Below are 17,832 nucleotides of genomic sequence, written 5' to 3' on the forward strand. Positions count from 1 at the left end.
CGACCATCTCGGCACCAAGCTGAACATGTCAACCTCGCACCACCAACAAACGGATGGACAGTCCGAGCGGACGATCCGCACCCTCGAGCAATACCTGAGGACATACGCCTCGACCAGCCAAGACGACTGGGACATACAGCTGAGTCATGCAGAGTTTGCATACAACACCGCCAAGTCGAGCACAACTGGCTTGAGCCCCTTTGAGGCGCTCTACGGATTCCAGCCTGATGTTCCCACCTCCTTGACACTGACCGAGTCCACGGCTGGATTGCCTCCCAAACCAAGTGCCTTTGTCAAAGATCATCAAGTCCGACACAAGATGATCGCCGACGCGCTCACGGATGCGCAACAAGTGATGGCGAAGTACTACGACCGCCGACACCAGGATGTCTCCTTTGAAGTTGGAGACCTTGTCTACCTGGACGCCGACAACATCAAGGTCCCCGAAGCCCAGTCAAAGAAGTTGTTGCCCAAGTACCGAGGACCGTTCAAGATAGCGGCCCGACCCAGTCCCCTCAACTACCTGTTGGACTTGCCACCTGGAAGCAAGCTCCATCCTGTCTTCCATGTGTCCAAGCTGCGTCGCCACACGACCCGCAGTCCAGCACAGTTCCCCGACGCCGACGAAGGTGTCCCGGACGACGCACCACTGGAAGACGACCTCGGACAATACTATACTCAAGAATATGAAGTCGAAAGGATCGTGAGGCACAAGAAAGTGGCTGATGGGTCACTTCGGTTTTATGTCAAGTGGGTTGGTTACCCACACTCGGGCAACACATGGCAAACACTGGAGGACTTGTCCCATGCACCCGAGGAGCTGAGTAAATACGGTAAACACCTCGAGGAGCCCCAAATAAAGAGCACACGCAGGGCTCCTCGCAGGAAGCCTTCTTAAGTGTGGGAGTGTAGGAGATGGTATCTCCGACGCTGTGCTGCGCGTACTGCGCGTACTGCGCGGCGCAGTGGGTCGTGACCTGTGCTGCGCTTTGCGTTTTCACGCACCGCAGGCAGGCCACCGCAGGGTATACCTGCGGGTTGCCCCCGTTCCCCCCGTTTGTCTGGAGTTCGGTTTTATCGTGAATAAACGTAAGTGCTCCCCGAGCTCACCCGTCCGCTAGAGTAGCCTAGCACCGCCCTGTTCTGCCCCGTCCTGTCTTGTCTTGTACCCCCTCCCTCCCCGTCTTGCCCCAACGTCCCAGTAGTGGACGTTACACCGCGTCGGCCCGGCACTCCGTCGGTGCCATGCACCTCAACTGCGGCCTTCCCAAGATGTCGGTCCGTGTCAAGATGCTGGCCCTGCAGAACTGGGCCCGCTGGGACGACCAAGTCTCTGACGGCGACAAGATGCTGTCGATGATCCTGCGCAACAAGATCATTGCGCCCTACCACCCCGACCAGTTCCTCGGCCAAGGAGTCCGAGCCGATCCGCACTGGGCCATGGTGGTCCGCCGACAAGAGGCCGACCACTCCCTCACGGCCACGGAGATCTACCGAGGCAAGACCCGACACCAGCCGCCGCCGCCCGGACCGCCCCGACCCCAGCCCGTCCCGATCAAGACCCTCATCTTCGAGGACCACATGAAGAACGGCTTCGACCGCTCCAAGCAGCTCACCGCCGCCTGCACCCCGTCGACCAAGATGTCGGGACTCTGGGAGGCTCGCGGGTACCAAGGATCCATGATCATGCTCATGTTCATGGTCCGATGGCGACTCGGTGCTCTCCCAGGCCACTTCAGATTTGGCTACCGCAAGTGCAAGAACCTGGCTCGACACGGATCCGGGATCGACTTGACCAGGACCCACGCACAGCAGTGTGTGGATCCGCATCAAGTCCTGGTCCGCAAGGTCGCAGCCCTCAAGACGGCCCACCCGACTTGGGTGGAAAGTGGTATAGCCGGAGTGGGACCAGTGGACAAGCTGCTGGACCTGCTCAGTTTCGATCGCACTCCCCCTCGCAGTCGCACCCCTCCCGCACTTGGATCACTTGCTGCTCATGTACCCGCTCCCCGCACTGCCTTCCGAGCATTCGCACTTGGTGCACACCCAGCACCACCACCCACTCCCACACCCAGTGTAGTCCCACCCTTGCAGTCTCTCCCTGCACCCTCATCACAGCGTAGTATAGTGTCAGCACTTGTCATTCCTCCACCCCGACCCCCCCTCGATCCTGCTGTTCCCTTGTGGGAACTGCTCGAAAATGTGTTCACCCGCTTGGTCTCAGACCTTGTGGGCAGCTGAGGCAGCACTAGGCTGCAACAGGAGTAAATAGGCTTGCCTGTGTACTCAACGTGCCGGGGTACCAACCTGTTGGACCTGATGGCTTGTCTTCTTGAATAAAGTTGACTATAGTAACAAAAAAAAAAAAAAACCTAACCTAACCTAACCTAACCTAACCTAACCTAACCTAACCTAACCTAACCTAACCCTGACAACACCGTCCTTCGCCTAGTAAACCAGTCGTTACCCGCTCACTCCAGTCCGTCCGCTCTCGTCCAGTCCCCAGTCCTGTTACAGAGATCCCGGAGAGGAGCTCCCATGGCCAGAGAGAAAGGGTCCCCGAGCGGGACCTGGAGACATGCGAGTCCCTGTGGGACCTCTTGGAGGAAGTGTTCACCCGCATGGCTCGCCGTGTGGGCTGGAGAGTCGGCGAGAGCCGCAACAGGGGCGTGTGAGCCTGCTTGTACGCCCACTGCCGGGTACCGCATGGTACTGATGGCTTGTTGAATATTCCTGAATATACAACTATTGTAAACAAAAAAAAAAAAAACAGACCATTGATGTTGGAGGCATGAATAGCCTGCTTTGGAGCACGGTTACAAGCAAGCTCCAGGGCACAGTCGAGTGCAGAAAGTGCAAGAAGACCTCGAACACCCCATGGAAGACTGTCAAGCATGGCAAAGACGAAGTCCACCTGAGATGCCCACGAAAGGAGGGCACGACTCCGTGCCAAGGACAAATGACGGCCTTTCAGTTCTGGGCGCACATGCGCCACGCGACCAGGGAGTTCAGACAATCATTCGTGAAGTCCTACACTGACCGGTTCAAAGACCGGTTTCACACCAAGTGTGGTTTTGAAGTGGATGGCTATGACAGAGAGACCGAAAGTCCAATGGCGTCCCAAGCAGTTGAATCCACCATGGAGATTGTCAAGGCCACGCCAACCACACCCAGAACCACTTCCCAGGCAGTGGGAACCGCTACCGGAATCATACGAGCGACCCGCCACAACAGAGACGTCGACCAGGGGACTGAGCCAACAAGCACCAGACCCCAAGTCGATGAGAGGGGCCCCATGGCAAAGGAGCATCCAGCCGTCCCACAGGTAGTGGCAAGCACTAAAGCTGCTGTTGCTAGAAAGAGCACTGAGGTCAGCCTGGCCGAGGCACTCGAAGCAGCCAAGACGAGCGCCGACCTGATTCAGCAACTCATCTTCGAGACGCTGATTGAGGATTGGATGGATGCAAGAACCAAAGCACTCATCCACAAGATTGCCAAAGCAAACGAAGCCGTGCGCAAGGCCCGAGACCAAGCCCAGATGATCTCAAAGCAGATGGATGCAACCCAGGCCCGAGGCACCAAGCACCAAGCCCAAATTGGGCAGACCCATCCGAACCAGGCCCACATTGCGCAGGACCAAGGCAAGCCAGTCACGTACAAGGCCGCCTTGATGAAGAACATCGCTACCACAGAGCGAATCATCGGTCGTATGGACGAGACCCAGCAAATCCAAGAATGGAAGAGGGTCCTCACGACAGGTAGAATGCCTGGCACGTCCAAGACAATCCAGCCAAGAACCACCAACAACCCTGTGGTGGTCCCAGGAAACATCCCCAACGACGAGCTCAAGAACGAAAAGTTCAAGGAGACCGTGACCAACATGGAGTGGATGTACATTGAGGGGATACGATGTGGTGATCTGGGTCGCATCCGCCGCAACCTGAAAATGTGCGGACTCGACACAAGGGAGTTTGCTGAACTCAACTTCCCCGAGGCTTCGGTGATGGAGGTCCTCCTTCAAGACAAAACAAAGAAAAACCGGATTGCAGCCGAGTTTGAGGCGTTATCCTCAGAACACGGCAAGGTCAGGGTCATTCAAGCCTATGATGTGATCAACGGTTTCAAGCACCACGGACTCAGTCTCCCAAAGACCGAGGTAATCAAGACCTTCATCGTCAAGTCGGTCCGACAAGCGGCAAAGGCAAAGTCGACCCCTGTGCGTCGATGCATTCAAATGAGGGTGCCCGAACAATACCGGCAAGAGTACGACGAACTTCTCGTCAGAGCCATGTCGGGCAAGGAAATCAAGAAAGATGATGTCAAGGCGGTGCCCCAGGCCATGCCCCGGACAGTGTCCCAGGCAGTGTCTCAGACTCCTACAGAAGGGAGGCCCCCAAACCTGACCGCAGAACGACGAGGCGGTAACAGCTCGAACTTGCTCAGTGAACCAGTTGAAAGTGGCAGTCGGACCCTTGCCAATGGACGAGCTGGCCGGAAAGCAAGTGCAGCCGTCCAGGCACCGAGTGGCGCAGCACCGCGCATGGCCATGACCGGACGACACGCGTCATCCGGGCCAACCATGACGACTGATCGGGTCATGAGTACACAACAGACCGAGAGCCAAAGACCCAACCTCGAGCACGAGGTGATGGATATGGACTCGTCGAGCGATGGGGAGGGGCAGACGCCCAGCAGAAATGCACTCCCCATCCGATTATGAATCCAGCCCAGACAACAGGAGACGGCAGAGTTCAGACATCTCTGACCGTTGCATCCTTCAATGTCTGTGGCTTGGCCAACAACCATACTGCTGTGAAGGACCTCATAACGAACATGAAGATTGATTTTATCGGTCTTCAAGAAACTTTACTCAAAACAAAAGATCGAAATCCCCTCAGAGACTACACCATCACTAACCCAGGAACGCAGGGAGAAGCTGGGAGAGGAATGGCGTTCCTCTATAACCCAGCGACAGTCGACCCACGAGACATATCCAACGTGGAGGTCCGCAACGACGGAGCCACCATGTGGTTCAAGTACAAGGACAACATCCACATAGGGAACTTTTACTTAAGCCCCAGCATGAAGATCGAAGCATTCAGGGCCGCCATCAAGTCCATACAGCAGAAGGCGTCGGACCCCGACACCCAGGTGATCGTTGTCGGGGACTTCAACACCAGACTGGCTGCACTCCAGGGGAGACCGTCGGCCCCCAGGAACAAGGAGAAAGCACTCCTGGACACCCTGAGCCGAGCCCGGATGCGAGTCGTTGCCCCAGAAATCATCCCGACCCACACCCGGGAACGAGGCGAGAGTGCTTCAACCATCGATTACATCTTCGTTTCAAAGACCTTGGCCAGCAGCGACCCTCGGCTCCAAGTCGACGCTGCTGGAGCCTACCGAGGAAGGTCCGACCACAAGGCCATCTGGGCGACCCTGAGGATAGAGGTCACACACTATCCCAGGGTCGACCAATGGCGGTGGAAGATTGGCAGGCTCAAGGACCGCGAGGTCAAGGCCCAATACGTCCAGCTGTTTAATGACCGCCAAGTGGAGGGAACATTGACAATCACGACGGCCCTCAAACCAATCCTGGGAGAGCCTCAACATCAGATCTCGGAGCGCGGAGCACAGTTCGCCATGAACAAAGCCTGGGAAGCACTCACCACCATGGTGAACAACATTGCGGAACGAACCGTGGGAAAGTCGGAGATTCGACGCGTCACCCATGACATGTTACACAAGCCAGAGATCCGCCGATTGGCCAACATCCGACGCCAGCTGTGCCGACGACTGAAGAGGAAGGACATTGGAGACGAAGAAGCCAATGAGTGTAGAAGAGAGCTCAGTATGGCTCGGGCAAAAGAAGTGGCAGCACTCCGAACAGCAAGGAAGTCCCTCCATGACAAATTCCTCAGCAAGCTCCATAGACTCAACAGCTCAGAGTCAACAAAAGCCCTAGCCGCCGAGCAGAAACGCAGAGAGCTCGCGGATGCGTACCAGTTGGATAGTTCGGACGAGGCACTGGAACGACTAGTGGCCCACTACGGCTCGGTCTCGGCCCATAGCCGAGATACAGGAGAGCAGTACGACCGGACAACCAGACCGGCAGGGCCAGAGGGAACCCCCCGGCCTCTCACTGAGGACCAGTACCTTCCACAATTCGACATCCAGGACATCATCGCGGCCATCCGGGCGTCCCCCAAGATGAAGGCCTGTGGGTCAGACAGAATCAAAAGCGAGTTGCTGCACCCAGTGGCACCGGTGCTTGCCGAGTGGCTCCAGATCATCATGAAGGCGGCGGTCAAAGCTTCGGTTGTCCCCGTGTCGTGGAACGAAGTGTTGATCCACCCCGTGTACAAAAACAAAGGATCAATACTTGACCCGGCAATGTACAGGCCAATCGGATTGACACAAGTGCTCCGCAAGATAGCGGAGCGCATCCTCCTCCCGTACCTCACAAAGGAAATTGGGACGATGGACATTGTCCAGGGAGGATTCCGACCAGGACGAGGCACGCTCGACCAGGTCTACTCCCTGGACAGCCTGATTCGGATGAAGAGGCTCCAAGGCTTGGAGTACTCCTTGGTGTTCCTGGACATCAAGGCGGCGTACGACACCGTCTGGAGGGAACGCCTGTGGGAAAAAATCAAAGATAGAGGAGCAAGCTCGACCGCACTCGGGATCCTCAAGGCGCTGTTTGATAGGACAATGGTGAGAGTCGCCAGCAAGGGACGTCGGTCAGAACCTGTGTGGCTCCAAAAAGGGCTCATACAGGGATCTGTACTGAGTCCCTTGCTGTTCAGCGCTTTCATCGATGACTTACCAGAGCTCCTGAGACGGGGCACAACCAGCGCCGACGAAGACCTAGAGCTCTCAACCAGCACGGTGTCGACAATCAAGGTCAACTCGTTATGGTTCGCCGACGATGGAGTACTTGTCGCAAGTCCAGCTTCGACACAGAAGCTCCTGGATATATGCGAACGACACAGCACCGAAAACAGGTACAAGTTCGCACCAAGCAAATGCGAGATCATCCTCTCGACCAACTACCCCGCCGCGACAACCAAGGCCACTCTCTACGGAGAAGAGCTGCCGACGGCGAAAGAGTTCAAATACCTTGGAACGATCATCGACGCCAACGGGTTCCGAGTCGATCGACAAGTCGACCACCTGGTCGAGAAAGCCAACATGGCCGTGAAGAGCATCGTCAAGCTTGGAATCAGGCTCGGAGGAGCGTCTGCAAGGACCATCGTGAGAACTTACCGAGCCTTCATCAGGCCAAGGCTCGAATACGGCCTGGCACTGGACCTCCTACCCGAGGCACAGCAAGAACGAATCGACAAGGTCCAGACAAATGCACTGAGGGCAATGTTCAGAGTCGGCCCTGGGACATCGGCCGGAGCCATGCATCTGAGCTGTGGACTGCCAAAACTGTCCATGAGAATCAAGATCCTGACCTTCCAAACCTGGACGAGATGGGAAGACGCGTCCTCCGATCACACCAAGCTCATAGCACTGATCATGAGAAACACAATCAGACACCCCCACCACCCCAACCAATTCCTTGGCTACCAAGTGATGGAAGACCCGTATTGGGTCAAACTAATGCGCAGACTAGACTCGGACCAAAGCCTAACCGCAACCGAGGCCTTCCTGGGGAAGGAAGGAGCGCAACGGAAACCGACCAGCCCAGTCCCACGATCAACACCAGAACAGATCGAGATCGTCACGGGACTCATCATGGTCCCACTATCCACCTCGCAACGACGCAGACGGCTGCTCGGGAACGGGCTCTCCGGGATCACGAGTAGTGAGGAAGGATCCCACAACCGAACAAACCGACAGAATACCACCACGATGAATGAGGACGCTGTCACCACACCCATCAAGGAGCTCATGCTCACTGAGCATATGAGAACAGCGTTTCGAGGGAATCAACAGCTGACGGCGGCATGCACACCGTCAACCCAGATGTCAGGTCTCTGGATGGCGGAAGGGTACCAAGGATCCAAACCCATCCTCGAGCTCATGGTTCGGTGGAGACTCGGAGCCTTCCCGGGCCATCACACAGGCCGGCTTCAAATATGCCGACAATGTTCGACAAACGGAGCCACCGTGGAGTTCAACCGCACCCACGCACAGCGGTGCATCGACCCAAGAGGGATCCTCCCGAGGAAGGTGCGCCAACTTCAACGATCACACCCAGCATGGGTGGAGCCTCAGACCATCGGAGTGGGACCAGTCGACAAGCTGCTGGACCTGATCACCTTTGAGCAACAGAAGGCAAGACAGAAGAACCACGAGGACACTGACGGTGGAGCGGATTGCAGGCCACCACCAATCGTGTCCGACACCACGTCGGATGGGGAGACCAGCATTGACGAAGCAGTCTCGGATGACGACGGGGAGTCGCTCTGGTACCCACATCGAGAGGTGCTGGCACGACTGGAGCGACTCCGGCTGACCGACGACGACTCAACAGACCTGAGCTCCGAAATGAGCTCGGTGCCAGACTGGGAATTGAATCTGGAGAGAGATCTGGACTTTTCCTTCCTCACCAACATCGACGACGACCTGCCCAGCCACGGATGGGATTGGCAGAGCGACCAGAGTGTCGACTTGCTCTCGAACACAACACCAAGCATCGATCTGATCGACGATGCCGATCTGAGCCCGGACCTGGTCTCGGACGACGACCTCGGACTCGGAGACACACCGTTCCCAACGACCAGCAGGAGAGGCAGCCCTCCCCCCACACGGAGCAATGACAGAGTGACTGGAGTGCTGAGAGGCATGAGGCCACGACAGCGAACCCAACGAACAAAGCCGTGGATGGGCTTTGAGGAGATCCCGGAGAGGAGCTCCCATGGCCAGAGAGAAAGGGTCCCCGAGCGGGACCTGGAGACATGCGAGTCCCTGTGGGACCTCTTGGAGGAAGTGTTCACCCGCATGGCTCGCCGTGTGGGCTGGAGAGTCGGCGAGAGCCGCAACAGGGGCGTGTGAGCCTGCTTGTACGCCCACTGCCGGGTACCGCATGGTACTGATGGCTTGTTGAATATTCCTGAATATACAACTATTGTAAACAAAAAAAAAAAAAAAAGCAAACCACCAGCCTTACTCGTCTCTGAGAGCTTCCATTTCTGACCCCTGGTATTGCTGGCTGGCTCTGGCATTAGGTGTTGGCTTTGCCAACCAGGACATTTTACAATCATCATTGCAGCTCTCTATCCCTTGGGGACCTGTTTGTGGAGGGACGGCGATGTCAAGTTTTGCCGAACTCATCCATCCAGTGACAGTTTGGAATCTGCAGCTCCGACTTCCATGTCCAGACTTGTGCTGGCGTATGCCTGTGGCATTACTTCCTCAGGCTCCTACTGTCGTGCGTGGCGTATCCGAGGGATTGGCGTCTACGACAGACATTCAGTTGCGATGTCATCCAACACCGCCACAACATCCAGCCAGATCGCTGGTCTGTTGTTGAGGATTCGTTCGCGTTTGGCTCGCCATTTGCTCAGTTTTTCCTGGTCGATGGTGGCTGGTCTTGCGGGCACTCGAGCCAGCTTGGGGAGTGCGTCGATTGCAAGGTCGATGTAGGTGATGCCTTCGGGGATCGATGTGGGGTGAACATATTTCTCGAGTCGGTCCTTGGCTCGGGCACATTCTGCTGCATGTTTTCTGTTGACATACACCTTGGGGCCGTTGGGTACGGGCTTTCTGCACGCTCCGTCAGGTTTGGGAGGGAAGCCTCCGACCCGCCAGAGAAACATTCTTCGGGCTTGAGCGACTGATATCGCTGGTATCCTTGCGGTCAGTCCCGCAGCGTGCGTGGGAGCGTGGGATGCATGGAATCCTGGGTCATTATGAGGTTGGGCCCACTGATGAAACATTCGATGATCGAAAAGGGGTGCGCCGTTTCATAGAGTGAGCCGGTGTAATCGGAAGTCACAGGGTTTCGTGGTGTAGTTGGTTATCACGTGAGTCTAACACACTCAAGGTCTCTGGTTCGATCCCGGACGAAACCATTCTCTCGCTCCGCTAGCTCAGTTGGTTAGAGCGTGGTGCTAATAACGCCAAGGTCACAGGTTCGATCCCTGTGCGGAGCATTTTTTGCTTCCCTTCTCGGTTTACACCCCACTTTTGGTTCTCTCTCATCCCCTCTTTACCCTCATCGCTGTCTTGATGCTCTCCAATACCGTTGCAATATCCAGCTGCATGTGCTTTGCATCCGTGGATGAGGTCATCGTGCACTTTTGCTTTGTCATTTTCCGTGAACACCTACTGGTGAGCTTTGGCGAATGCCGTCGAGAATAGGGAAGCGAAGGATGCAGGTGGTCGTCATGGGCCATTCTAGTTCTGGAGTCTGGGCGAAAGCATTTGATGATCAGTCGAGTCATGGGTTGTCGATCTGGGAAGGCGATACAAGATGTATTGTCGTTTTCCAACATTCCAGTATGATGCTCAGTCCCGTGTCTGGTCCATGTTCCCTCTGTTGTGGAGGTCTCCTTGAGAATTGGCGATGGGACTCATCTCCATAAACGGTCATTTGTGTAGCGCTGAAAGAGGCGGTGCTGTTGGTCTGCCATCAGTTGTATGGCTTGGTGGTGAAGCTTCGAGGCACATCCCGTTGGAGCTGGGATGGCTTGCGCACTTTCTCAGTCCCTCTCATGCTCTCAGCCACTCCGGGGTGCTCGGCGTCTGACTTGGGATGGAAACCGAACTCCTATTGGTGCAATGCGAACAATTTTGTTACCGATAATCGTTTTCGCTATGCTTTCTTGATGATGCTTACGAGTCGCAGATGTGAACGATGATCGCATCACAATGTTACATCGTGAAGAGTACAATCCGCGGAAGAAGCATCATAGCGGCAAAGAAAATAATTTGATTCAACAAGTGATCCGCATTGGTCCAGTGGCTAGGATTTCTCGCTCTCACCGAGACGGCCGGGGTTCGATTCCCCGATGCGGAATATCGGTTCCATAGTGTAGCGGTTAGCACTCAGGATTCTGACTCCTGCAACCCGAGTTCAAATCTCGGTGGGACCTCTATTTTCGTTTTGCCCGTTTCCAATGGCTGTCAAACCGAACTTCCATCGTGCAAATATCCGGCCCCGTGCTGCCTTTTCCACCAATACGTAATCCATTCTTCGTTCGCAAGACATTTGCCGTCTGCGTGGTGCTCTCCGTTCTCTTCGTTTTGTGGATCCATGATTCGCTTGATGCTCTTATACTATCGCTCCCTTCATTCCAGTGATTGGAATCAACTCCAGACTTTGACAACGGCGTCGGCTTTGATCCATTGGTATCCAATGAATAGGGGGGTTTGATTCTCCTGCTGATGCTCTGGACAGATCGGCGGCAGTTGCTGTTTCATTCACGAACCAGGCACCGCATCGATCGAGTCGCAGGGTGTTTCTTGGGGTCTACCAAGTGACAACCATTTTGACTCTTTCGTTCTTCTCGGCTTCATCATTTCGCCCCTCACTGTTCCTCCAAGAAGCTTCTCGTTGTCCGTGAGCTCCTCAAGTCTGCTCCTGACACAACGAGGATATCGTACTGTTTCTGTTGATGAAATCAGTAGCCAGTCTCTCAGTCCAGCCATCGTATGGTAAGAGTTCAGGCCATCGGCACACCACGCACTGACGCCAATACTAAAACTACACAGCACACTGCCCATATCAAAGAGCCATCAAATCAAGGGGCAGCGAAGCTCCGGGTGGTCGATAGGTGATGTTTCATTATCATGTTGGATCGGTGAGATACTTGCGACTCTCTGAGCTCTGATGGCGCATCCATCATCATGGGCCTGCGTGGCCTCTGTTCTCACAAGCCAGGAACAGCTCCACGGGCCAGTAAGTGCTCACCCTTCAACAAATGTTTTGTCCTTCGCTCTGTTCGCCATCACACTTCTGGATGCTATCGCCTGCATCTCGATATCGATATTGCAGACTCAAGAGCCTTGATCCTTGCATCCCTCTGTAGGCCGCTCGTCCAGACTGTGTTTGAGCCGGTGTGGCCGTGGTCTCGAAGAACAGTCTCTATGAATACTCTCAATGAATACTCTCGATGAATAGTCTCGACTCGTAGACTGCCGTGATCAGTGAGCTGCCATGGTGGCTCGGCTCTGGCTATCATCGGATGCATCCGGACCATGGCCATATATTGCCCTTCCAGCCAAGAGTCAGCGAACCTGATTGCTAAGCAGTCTCAATGCTGTCGCCAGTGCCACCAGATCGGCACACGCTCGCCCGGGCAGTCGACAGGATGGGCCGGCCGCCGACACCTCCCATCGTGAGTGTTGGAGTTTGGCTTTGAGCCGACACGGAGCTTCGGCCCGACACACCCCCTGACGATTCGATCAGATTGGTGACGTAGCTGTCGATGGCACAGAAGAGGTACATGTCCACGGCCCAGATGAAAATGCAGATCACCGTCCCAATGAGGCCCGTGGGATCGTGCTCTGAGTAGACAATGCAGACGATGGCAACCACGATTTCAGCCGCAATCGCAGCAACCAGCGTCAAGCCTTCGCGCTCCAGAGCTTTGATTTTCTCTGCGGACATGTTGGTGGCACCCGAGGGCTGTCCCTTGCTGGTTGTCTGTCTTCCAATCGTGCGGATGGAGAATCTGAGAGAGTAGAGTCGATAAATCATCAAGAGGTGCAGGCACACCAGATTGGCCTCCAGAGCCAGACCGAAGCCGACGCTGTTGGTCCAGAGCTGGGCGAGCGATATGACACCAAAGGTACTCAGGATGAAGCACACATCGTTGGCAATGTAGGCGATCGGCATGATGCCAAGCAGGAAGAGCCAGTTGCTTGTCGGTTCGTTGGTGGTGTTCATGGCCCTCAGGCGCAAGAGGAAAGCCCATCCTGTGGCAGCGGAGCCGACGCCATCGCCAAGTGCATAGAGGAAGTTGACGAGTTGATAGCACACAGGGTTGGAGTAGCAGGGGTCGTAGAGCATCAAGAGATAGCCTGTGCAGCACAGGGCGACGCAGATTATCGCCAGAGCCATCATGGTGTGGATCTGTGGGCCCCGTCGCACGTTGATGGCCCCCTTCCAATTGACCGACTTGAGTGTGCGAGTGGAGAAACAGATAGTCACGATGCAGACAAAGAAGGTAAAGATCTGAGCGTCTTGAAGGGTCTGGGAATCCATAGCTGGCCGGTTGGTGTCTTGAAACCACTGAGCAAGTTCGAGGCACAGATTGCTCCAGATGCGAGACTCAGTGCAGGATAGGATGGAAATCGCAGTGCGACTGAAGCAAGATATCGTGCGAACGGCATCGGCAGATGGGTAGAATGACCGATGTTGTGTACGAGTTCCCTCGTTCCGGAGCGAGTCTGCGGATGCACATCCACAGTCCACAAGACCTGAGCAACAACATATGAAATCACGGCGCACCGTCAGACAACAGTTGTCCAATCATTTCGTTGTGGGATCACTCTGCGGACTGTCCATCGAATTGCGGTTCGCCGTCCACTACTCGGCGTGATGCTTCCGTTTCCGATTCAGTTTGGAGCCAGGATATTCGATCTCTGCACCAATTCGAATGCATCGGACCCACGGCTGCAAAGATGCTCAGCCCTCGCAGCGAGTGCAGAAAGTGAAGCGGCGGATCGATCGGATTATATTCAGAATCGATGCTGCGAAGGTCCACCACAGGCCAGCCGATTGGTACGCTTCCATCAGCGAGACAGCGGCAAGCCTGACATCACAAGAGCGGCTTCTTGAATCCGACATGATGCTTACACCAATGTCTCATTTGTTTTTAAGCTCACGAGTGTGCACTATCTCGACAATATAGGCCATTCTGGAGTCTGTGATTTTGAAGAGTTCGTCGGGGTGCTCTGCCTGGGAAGTGTTGGCGGTGTCCTCGCCTTGGGATCTGCTGCTCAGAAGCCCATCTGCCGAGACAGTCACATACGGAATCTCAAAGATATGGGTAGCCGCCTTTGACTGGTCGACGGAAACCTGGTCACGCCGAGCGATCGACATGATCGATGATTTAGTGAGCATGTATTCCCTGGTTGTGGATAGTGGCGCCAAAGATGACACTTACCACTTTGCTTGGGGAGAAGATGAATATGCGTTTGTCCACCACATGGAGGTCAAATATGCCAACATCGCTCTTGCCACTCTCAAGGTCTCGGCTGTGTCGCGACAGTCTCACTGTCGAGAAGAGCGTTGTTGGAATTGCCGAGTCGGTTCGCGATTTGACCGCCGATCCTATTTCCATGTTGGTCACCCTGCTGCTCTGCGTAGCGGTTGAAGCGCCTTTGCTCATATTCTTTCGAATCTCGGCGATCGCGCCTGTTGAATCGTGACCGAACGTGACAGTCATGTAGACGGGAACCACCAAGGGAACGAGCGCTATGCCAAGCAGAAAGTGGAAGGCCAAGCGCATCCCCGCTGACACAAAGACATTCGTGAACACCGCAAAGAGCAGGTAGATCATCGTGACGAGGCTGGAGGAATCGACGGAGCATATGGTTAGTCCCGAGCCAAGCCAGATTCTGTGCCGGTCGTGCAGTGGCATAGTGGTCCAGCGACGATCTTCTGTCTCTGCCAACGGCCTACCTCGAGCTTGCCATGATCCACTTGACCTCATAGCTGTCAGCAGGATGTGATGTGAGTCTGTGGTCAATCTACTGTCCCAGACTGGTACATTCAATGCAGTTCAATACCAATTGTCATATCTTGTGCATCGTCTTCCTTCAGAAATCGATATGTCCGTCGTTCCCACTCAACCGAGTGATACACTGCCATACTCAGTGCCTACCTGTAGCAGATCGAGTTTCGCAGCTCGACGGCATACACTGCCGAAACCAGAAATACTCCAGAGTTGAATCCTATCTGAAGACCGCTGACGATGCTGTTGATGCTGGGGTCGGCTGCCATACACAATGCATAGACGCTGAGCCCATCTGCGCTTGTTGCCACATTGACTGGTGACAGGACTGAGAGTATATCAAGGAGCAGGGTGATGATCTTGGTTGGGCATGAGAGGCACAGTTCGTCGAGTCAGTGTGGATTCGATCAAAGTTGTTGCGGCTCATCCGCATCATCGACAACGGCACTCACAGTGTTGATCGCCAAGATGGCTGCTACAATCGTGAGCAGGAGATTGTTCGGCAGAACCGACTGCGATATCTTGGTGCTTCTGCGTATCATCAAGAAACCTGCACCCGCGAATCAGACGGGTGCGTGAGCGGTCATTGTGTGGTATCAGAAAGACAAACGACGTCGCTGCGACTCTTGACAACACTGTGTTATCATGCAAAACAGGTGCACTGGGAAGCGCAGTCACTTACGAAGCATCTTGGATGCAATGCAGCTATGGGAGTGGAGCCCAGCGCTGTTAGCGGCGGCTTGGTTTGGCCAACAGCTTCGTTCACGACCGAGTGGCCCGACTGCACATGCACGGCACTCCAGATACACACCCTCCAATGAGCGAAACCTTGATGTTCTCCATGCCGTACTTGAACAGCCGACACAAGGCCTGAGAGGGAACTCCGAGCTCCGAGACAACCGATAGCATGCACAAGATAATGGCAAGGTGCACTGAGGGAGCGCATATCCGTGGCGGGGAATTGTGCGATAGCGGTGTATGTGAGAGGCGATGATAGTCCGTGGTGCGCAGCGATAGTTTCCAACACGAGTCACGGCGTCGAGGCCACGAGTTACAACGGGTCGTGGATGTACGATAATGTGCGACAGGTTGATTTAATGGGAATCATCAAACAGGGCAGCACGCTCACCTGATATCACATAGAGTGAGTTGAAGAGTCGCAGTTTTTGGTGTTTGCGTGCTGCCAGGATTGTGAGGTAGAGCGCCGAAACGGTAGCCAAGGCGATGAGGGCCAAGCTGGCCCCAAACACCCCCCTGGAACTCAGCAGTGTCGGGTTCATGAAGACCAGCGGAGGGAAGTCCACCGGAATGTTCAGGAGCGGCGAAGTCACGTTCCAGACGGCCGTTCCAAAGCTGGTCGTGTTTTCAAACAACACAGAGCTTTTGGAAGCATTGGTTGCATCGATGTAAATTTCGGCTTCGAGCCACCCCGTTAAGCTGTTGTTCATCTGGGGTCATTTGAAAATGTTACTCGAATACTGCTGACCGGAGGTTGTCGCTGTGAGGTTTATGATCCCACAGAACTTACCACAGAATAAATATCATATACACTGTTGAAGAACCATCAAAACAGTGAGTTCCAGACATCGAGGAAGTTGCAACCACTTGAACACCACCATGCTTACCCGTAGAGTCGATTTCCTTGCGCTTCATGGGTGGATTTGTTTGAGGCCAAATGTATCAGTGCTGCACAAAGCAATCAGTGTGGTGGAGTGCATCTGGCTGGGCGAACTGCGGTGAACCTACAATCATATTCGAGAGGGCCAGTTGCGCCATTATACGTGTAGTTCAAAAAGAAGGATGGCTCGAGGAACGAAGTGTCGACAGCGTTTGAGAGGATGGTGTCGAGACTTATGCCCGATTTCAACAGCTGAGAGACAGGTTGCTCATCTGTTAGCGAGCAAGGCGCGTACCCTGGGTATTCACCAAGCAAAATGCATTTTCCACTGCCAAGTTGGTTCACATTGCTATGCAGGGGTTTGGATGCTCGCATCATATGGTCGGTGCATAGGAGCCTGCACGCAGCAACGACTTATGGCTGCACAACAGTGCGTACGTGATCGAATCCGAGCACAAGGGACAATGCACAGTCGTATGTTTCTCTGTTTGCAATTTTGTGTTTGCTTGTTAGATCAAGTATCGCGCTGGTGTTTCTTGCGCTCCTCGGGTCAATGCATCGCCATCAATAACTTACACTCCCACTGGGAGCATCAGCGGTTCGGATGCGTAGACATAAGTCATTGTGTCGTTGTAGTCAATCCATTGAGGTGTTGCTGGATAGTTAGAGGATGGACCGTATCTGGTTTGAACAAGCGTTTGCGGTTGTTATTAACCAGTGTCCCCTGTAGCAGAGAGGAGGTATCAAGATGGCTAGAGATCGCCAGTAATGACTTACACCATGTATGTTCTACCGAATGGGTTGGGATCACAGGAGCAGCGCCGTGCAATAGAGGTTCCCATTGAGTGTGAACAAGCTAGTCCAAGACGCCAGCTTCGCAGACGAGTATCCAGCAAGCACTCGCGTCTATACAACTTACTCGCCCTCGCCACTGTATGTATGCAATGTGTAGCCAAGATTCAGTACATTAGCGACACGGCAATCCAATCCATCGGGTCGCGGTCTGTCGGTGATGCACTTCATCGACCCATATGAGTTGCTGCAGCACACGGACCGCCATACAACATACTAGTTTCGTATGTATGATCCATTGATCGGTCCATCTTGGAAAGGCACAAGCTGATTTTCAAACACATTTTGATATCCATATTCCTCTAAGACTTGAACCACATCATATCCCATAACGCCTTGCATCGTAATCCAGACGTACTCAGGACCCGTGATCTGAAATAGCCTATAGATTGACGATATGTTCGATGAGATCGGGGATCACAAGGCGAGTCATATGTTTGCTCTCAATGTTTGGCTTTAACCATTGTCAGGATCAAGAAAACAAGCAAGCGCTCGATTTCCAGAGACAAATGCACGCATTGATGACTGTCAGCACCAAAGACTCGGGCCGAGTGCGCCAGCTGTGGTGCTATAGCATCACCCCACCTACTTTTTAGCCTGGGGGCCACGCATCCATGTGCCGTTTCCAGCGGCGGTGGAGGAAGCGCGAGAGTGAAGGATTGGGCCATGAGCAATCGCCTCGCATCGCAGTAGCAGAGATGAACCATCGGATCCATGCAGACCGAA

General features: G+C 54.5%; 3 protein-coding genes and 4 non-coding genes across 7 annotated transcripts; 5 read left to right on the plus strand and 2 right to left on the minus strand.

Moving 5' to 3' along the window:
* Positions 1 to 1,251: 1,251 nt before the first annotated feature.
* Positions 1,252 to 2,129, plus strand: BJ171DRAFT_574038 (uncharacterized protein). Its single transcript, XM_053113712.1, has 2 exons — positions 1,252 to 1,891; positions 1,938 to 2,129. The coding sequence occupies exons 1-2, from the start codon at positions 1,273 to 1,275 to the stop codon at positions 2,078 to 2,080; spliced, it is 762 nt and encodes a 253-aa protein (XP_052961831.1). The 5' UTR covers positions 1,252 to 1,272; the 3' UTR covers positions 2,081 to 2,129.
* Positions 2,130 to 9,951: 7,822 nt separating this feature from the next.
* On the plus strand, positions 9,952 to 10,025 carry BJ171DRAFT_t351. Its single transcript has one exon. It is a non-coding gene; the product is annotated as a tRNA-Val (tRNA).
* Positions 10,026 to 10,032: 7 nt separating this feature from the next.
* On the plus strand, positions 10,033 to 10,106 carry BJ171DRAFT_t352. Its single transcript has one exon. It is a non-coding gene; the product is annotated as a tRNA-Ile (tRNA).
* A 794-nt stretch (positions 10,107 to 10,900) lies between these two features.
* On the plus strand, positions 10,901 to 10,972 carry BJ171DRAFT_t353. Its single transcript has one exon. It is a non-coding gene; the product is annotated as a tRNA-Glu (tRNA).
* Positions 10,973 to 10,976: 4 nt separating this feature from the next.
* On the plus strand, positions 10,977 to 11,048 carry BJ171DRAFT_t354. The gene has a single exon. It is a non-coding gene; the product is annotated as a tRNA-Gln (tRNA).
* Positions 11,049 to 12,199: 1,151 nt separating this feature from the next.
* BJ171DRAFT_590356 (uncharacterized protein) lies at positions 12,200 to 13,162 on the minus strand (the record flags this gene model as incomplete). The annotated part of the gene is made up of 1 exon (XM_053114476.1): positions 12,200 to 13,162. One exon carries the CDS (start codon positions 13,160 to 13,162, stop codon positions 12,200 to 12,202), a length of 963 nt encoding a protein of 320 aa, XP_052961832.1.
* Positions 13,163 to 14,418: 1,256 nt separating this feature from the next.
* BJ171DRAFT_36340 (uncharacterized protein) lies at positions 14,419 to 16,908 on the minus strand. Its single transcript, XM_053107148.1, has 12 exons — positions 16,831 to 16,908; positions 16,693 to 16,738; positions 16,383 to 16,506; positions 16,262 to 16,283; positions 16,165 to 16,186; positions 15,766 to 16,084; positions 15,448 to 15,568; positions 15,319 to 15,341; positions 15,089 to 15,186; positions 14,783 to 14,995; positions 14,585 to 14,617; positions 14,419 to 14,472 (listed from the first exon to the last, which is right to left on the minus strand). Exons 1-10 carry the CDS (start codon positions 16,875 to 16,877, stop codon positions 14,783 to 14,785), a joined length of 1,035 nt encoding a protein of 344 aa, XP_052961833.1. The 5' UTR covers positions 16,878 to 16,908; the 3' UTR covers positions 14,419 to 14,472; positions 14,585 to 14,617.
* Between the last annotated feature and the right edge of the window lie 924 nt (positions 16,909 to 17,832).

The sequence above is a fragment of the Polychytrium aggregatum genome (genome assembly GCF_025602895.1).
Source record: "Polychytrium aggregatum strain JEL109 chromosome Unknown BJ171scaffold_116, whole genome shotgun sequence".
In the NCBI taxonomy this organism is placed as follows: domain Eukaryota; kingdom Fungi; phylum Chytridiomycota; class Chytridiomycetes; order Polychytriales; genus Polychytrium; species Polychytrium aggregatum.

Excerpts from the sequence above, each read along its gene's own strand:
- BJ171DRAFT_574038 (XM_053113712.1), top strand. The coding sequence starts at position 1,273 with ATGTCGGTCCGTGTCAAGATGCTGGCCCTGCAGAACTGGGCCCGCTGG. Across the intron at positions 1,892-1,937 it reads CCCGACTTGGGTGGAAAGTG|TTTCGATCGCACTCCCCCTC; the intron begins GTATAGCCGGAG and ends GGACCTGCTCAG.
- BJ171DRAFT_36340 (XM_053107148.1), bottom strand. The coding sequence starts at position 16,877 with ATGACTTATGTCTACGCATCCGAACCGCTGATGCTCCCAGTGGGAGT. Across the intron at positions 16,284-16,382 it reads TGGCCCTCTCGAATATGATT|CGCAAGGAAATCGACTCTAC; the intron begins GTAGGTTCACCG and ends CCACCCATGAAG. Across the intron at positions 15,569-15,765 it reads CTCACTCTATGTGATATCAG|TGCACCTTGCCATTATCTTG; the intron begins GTGAGCGTGCTG and ends GCGCTCCCTCAG.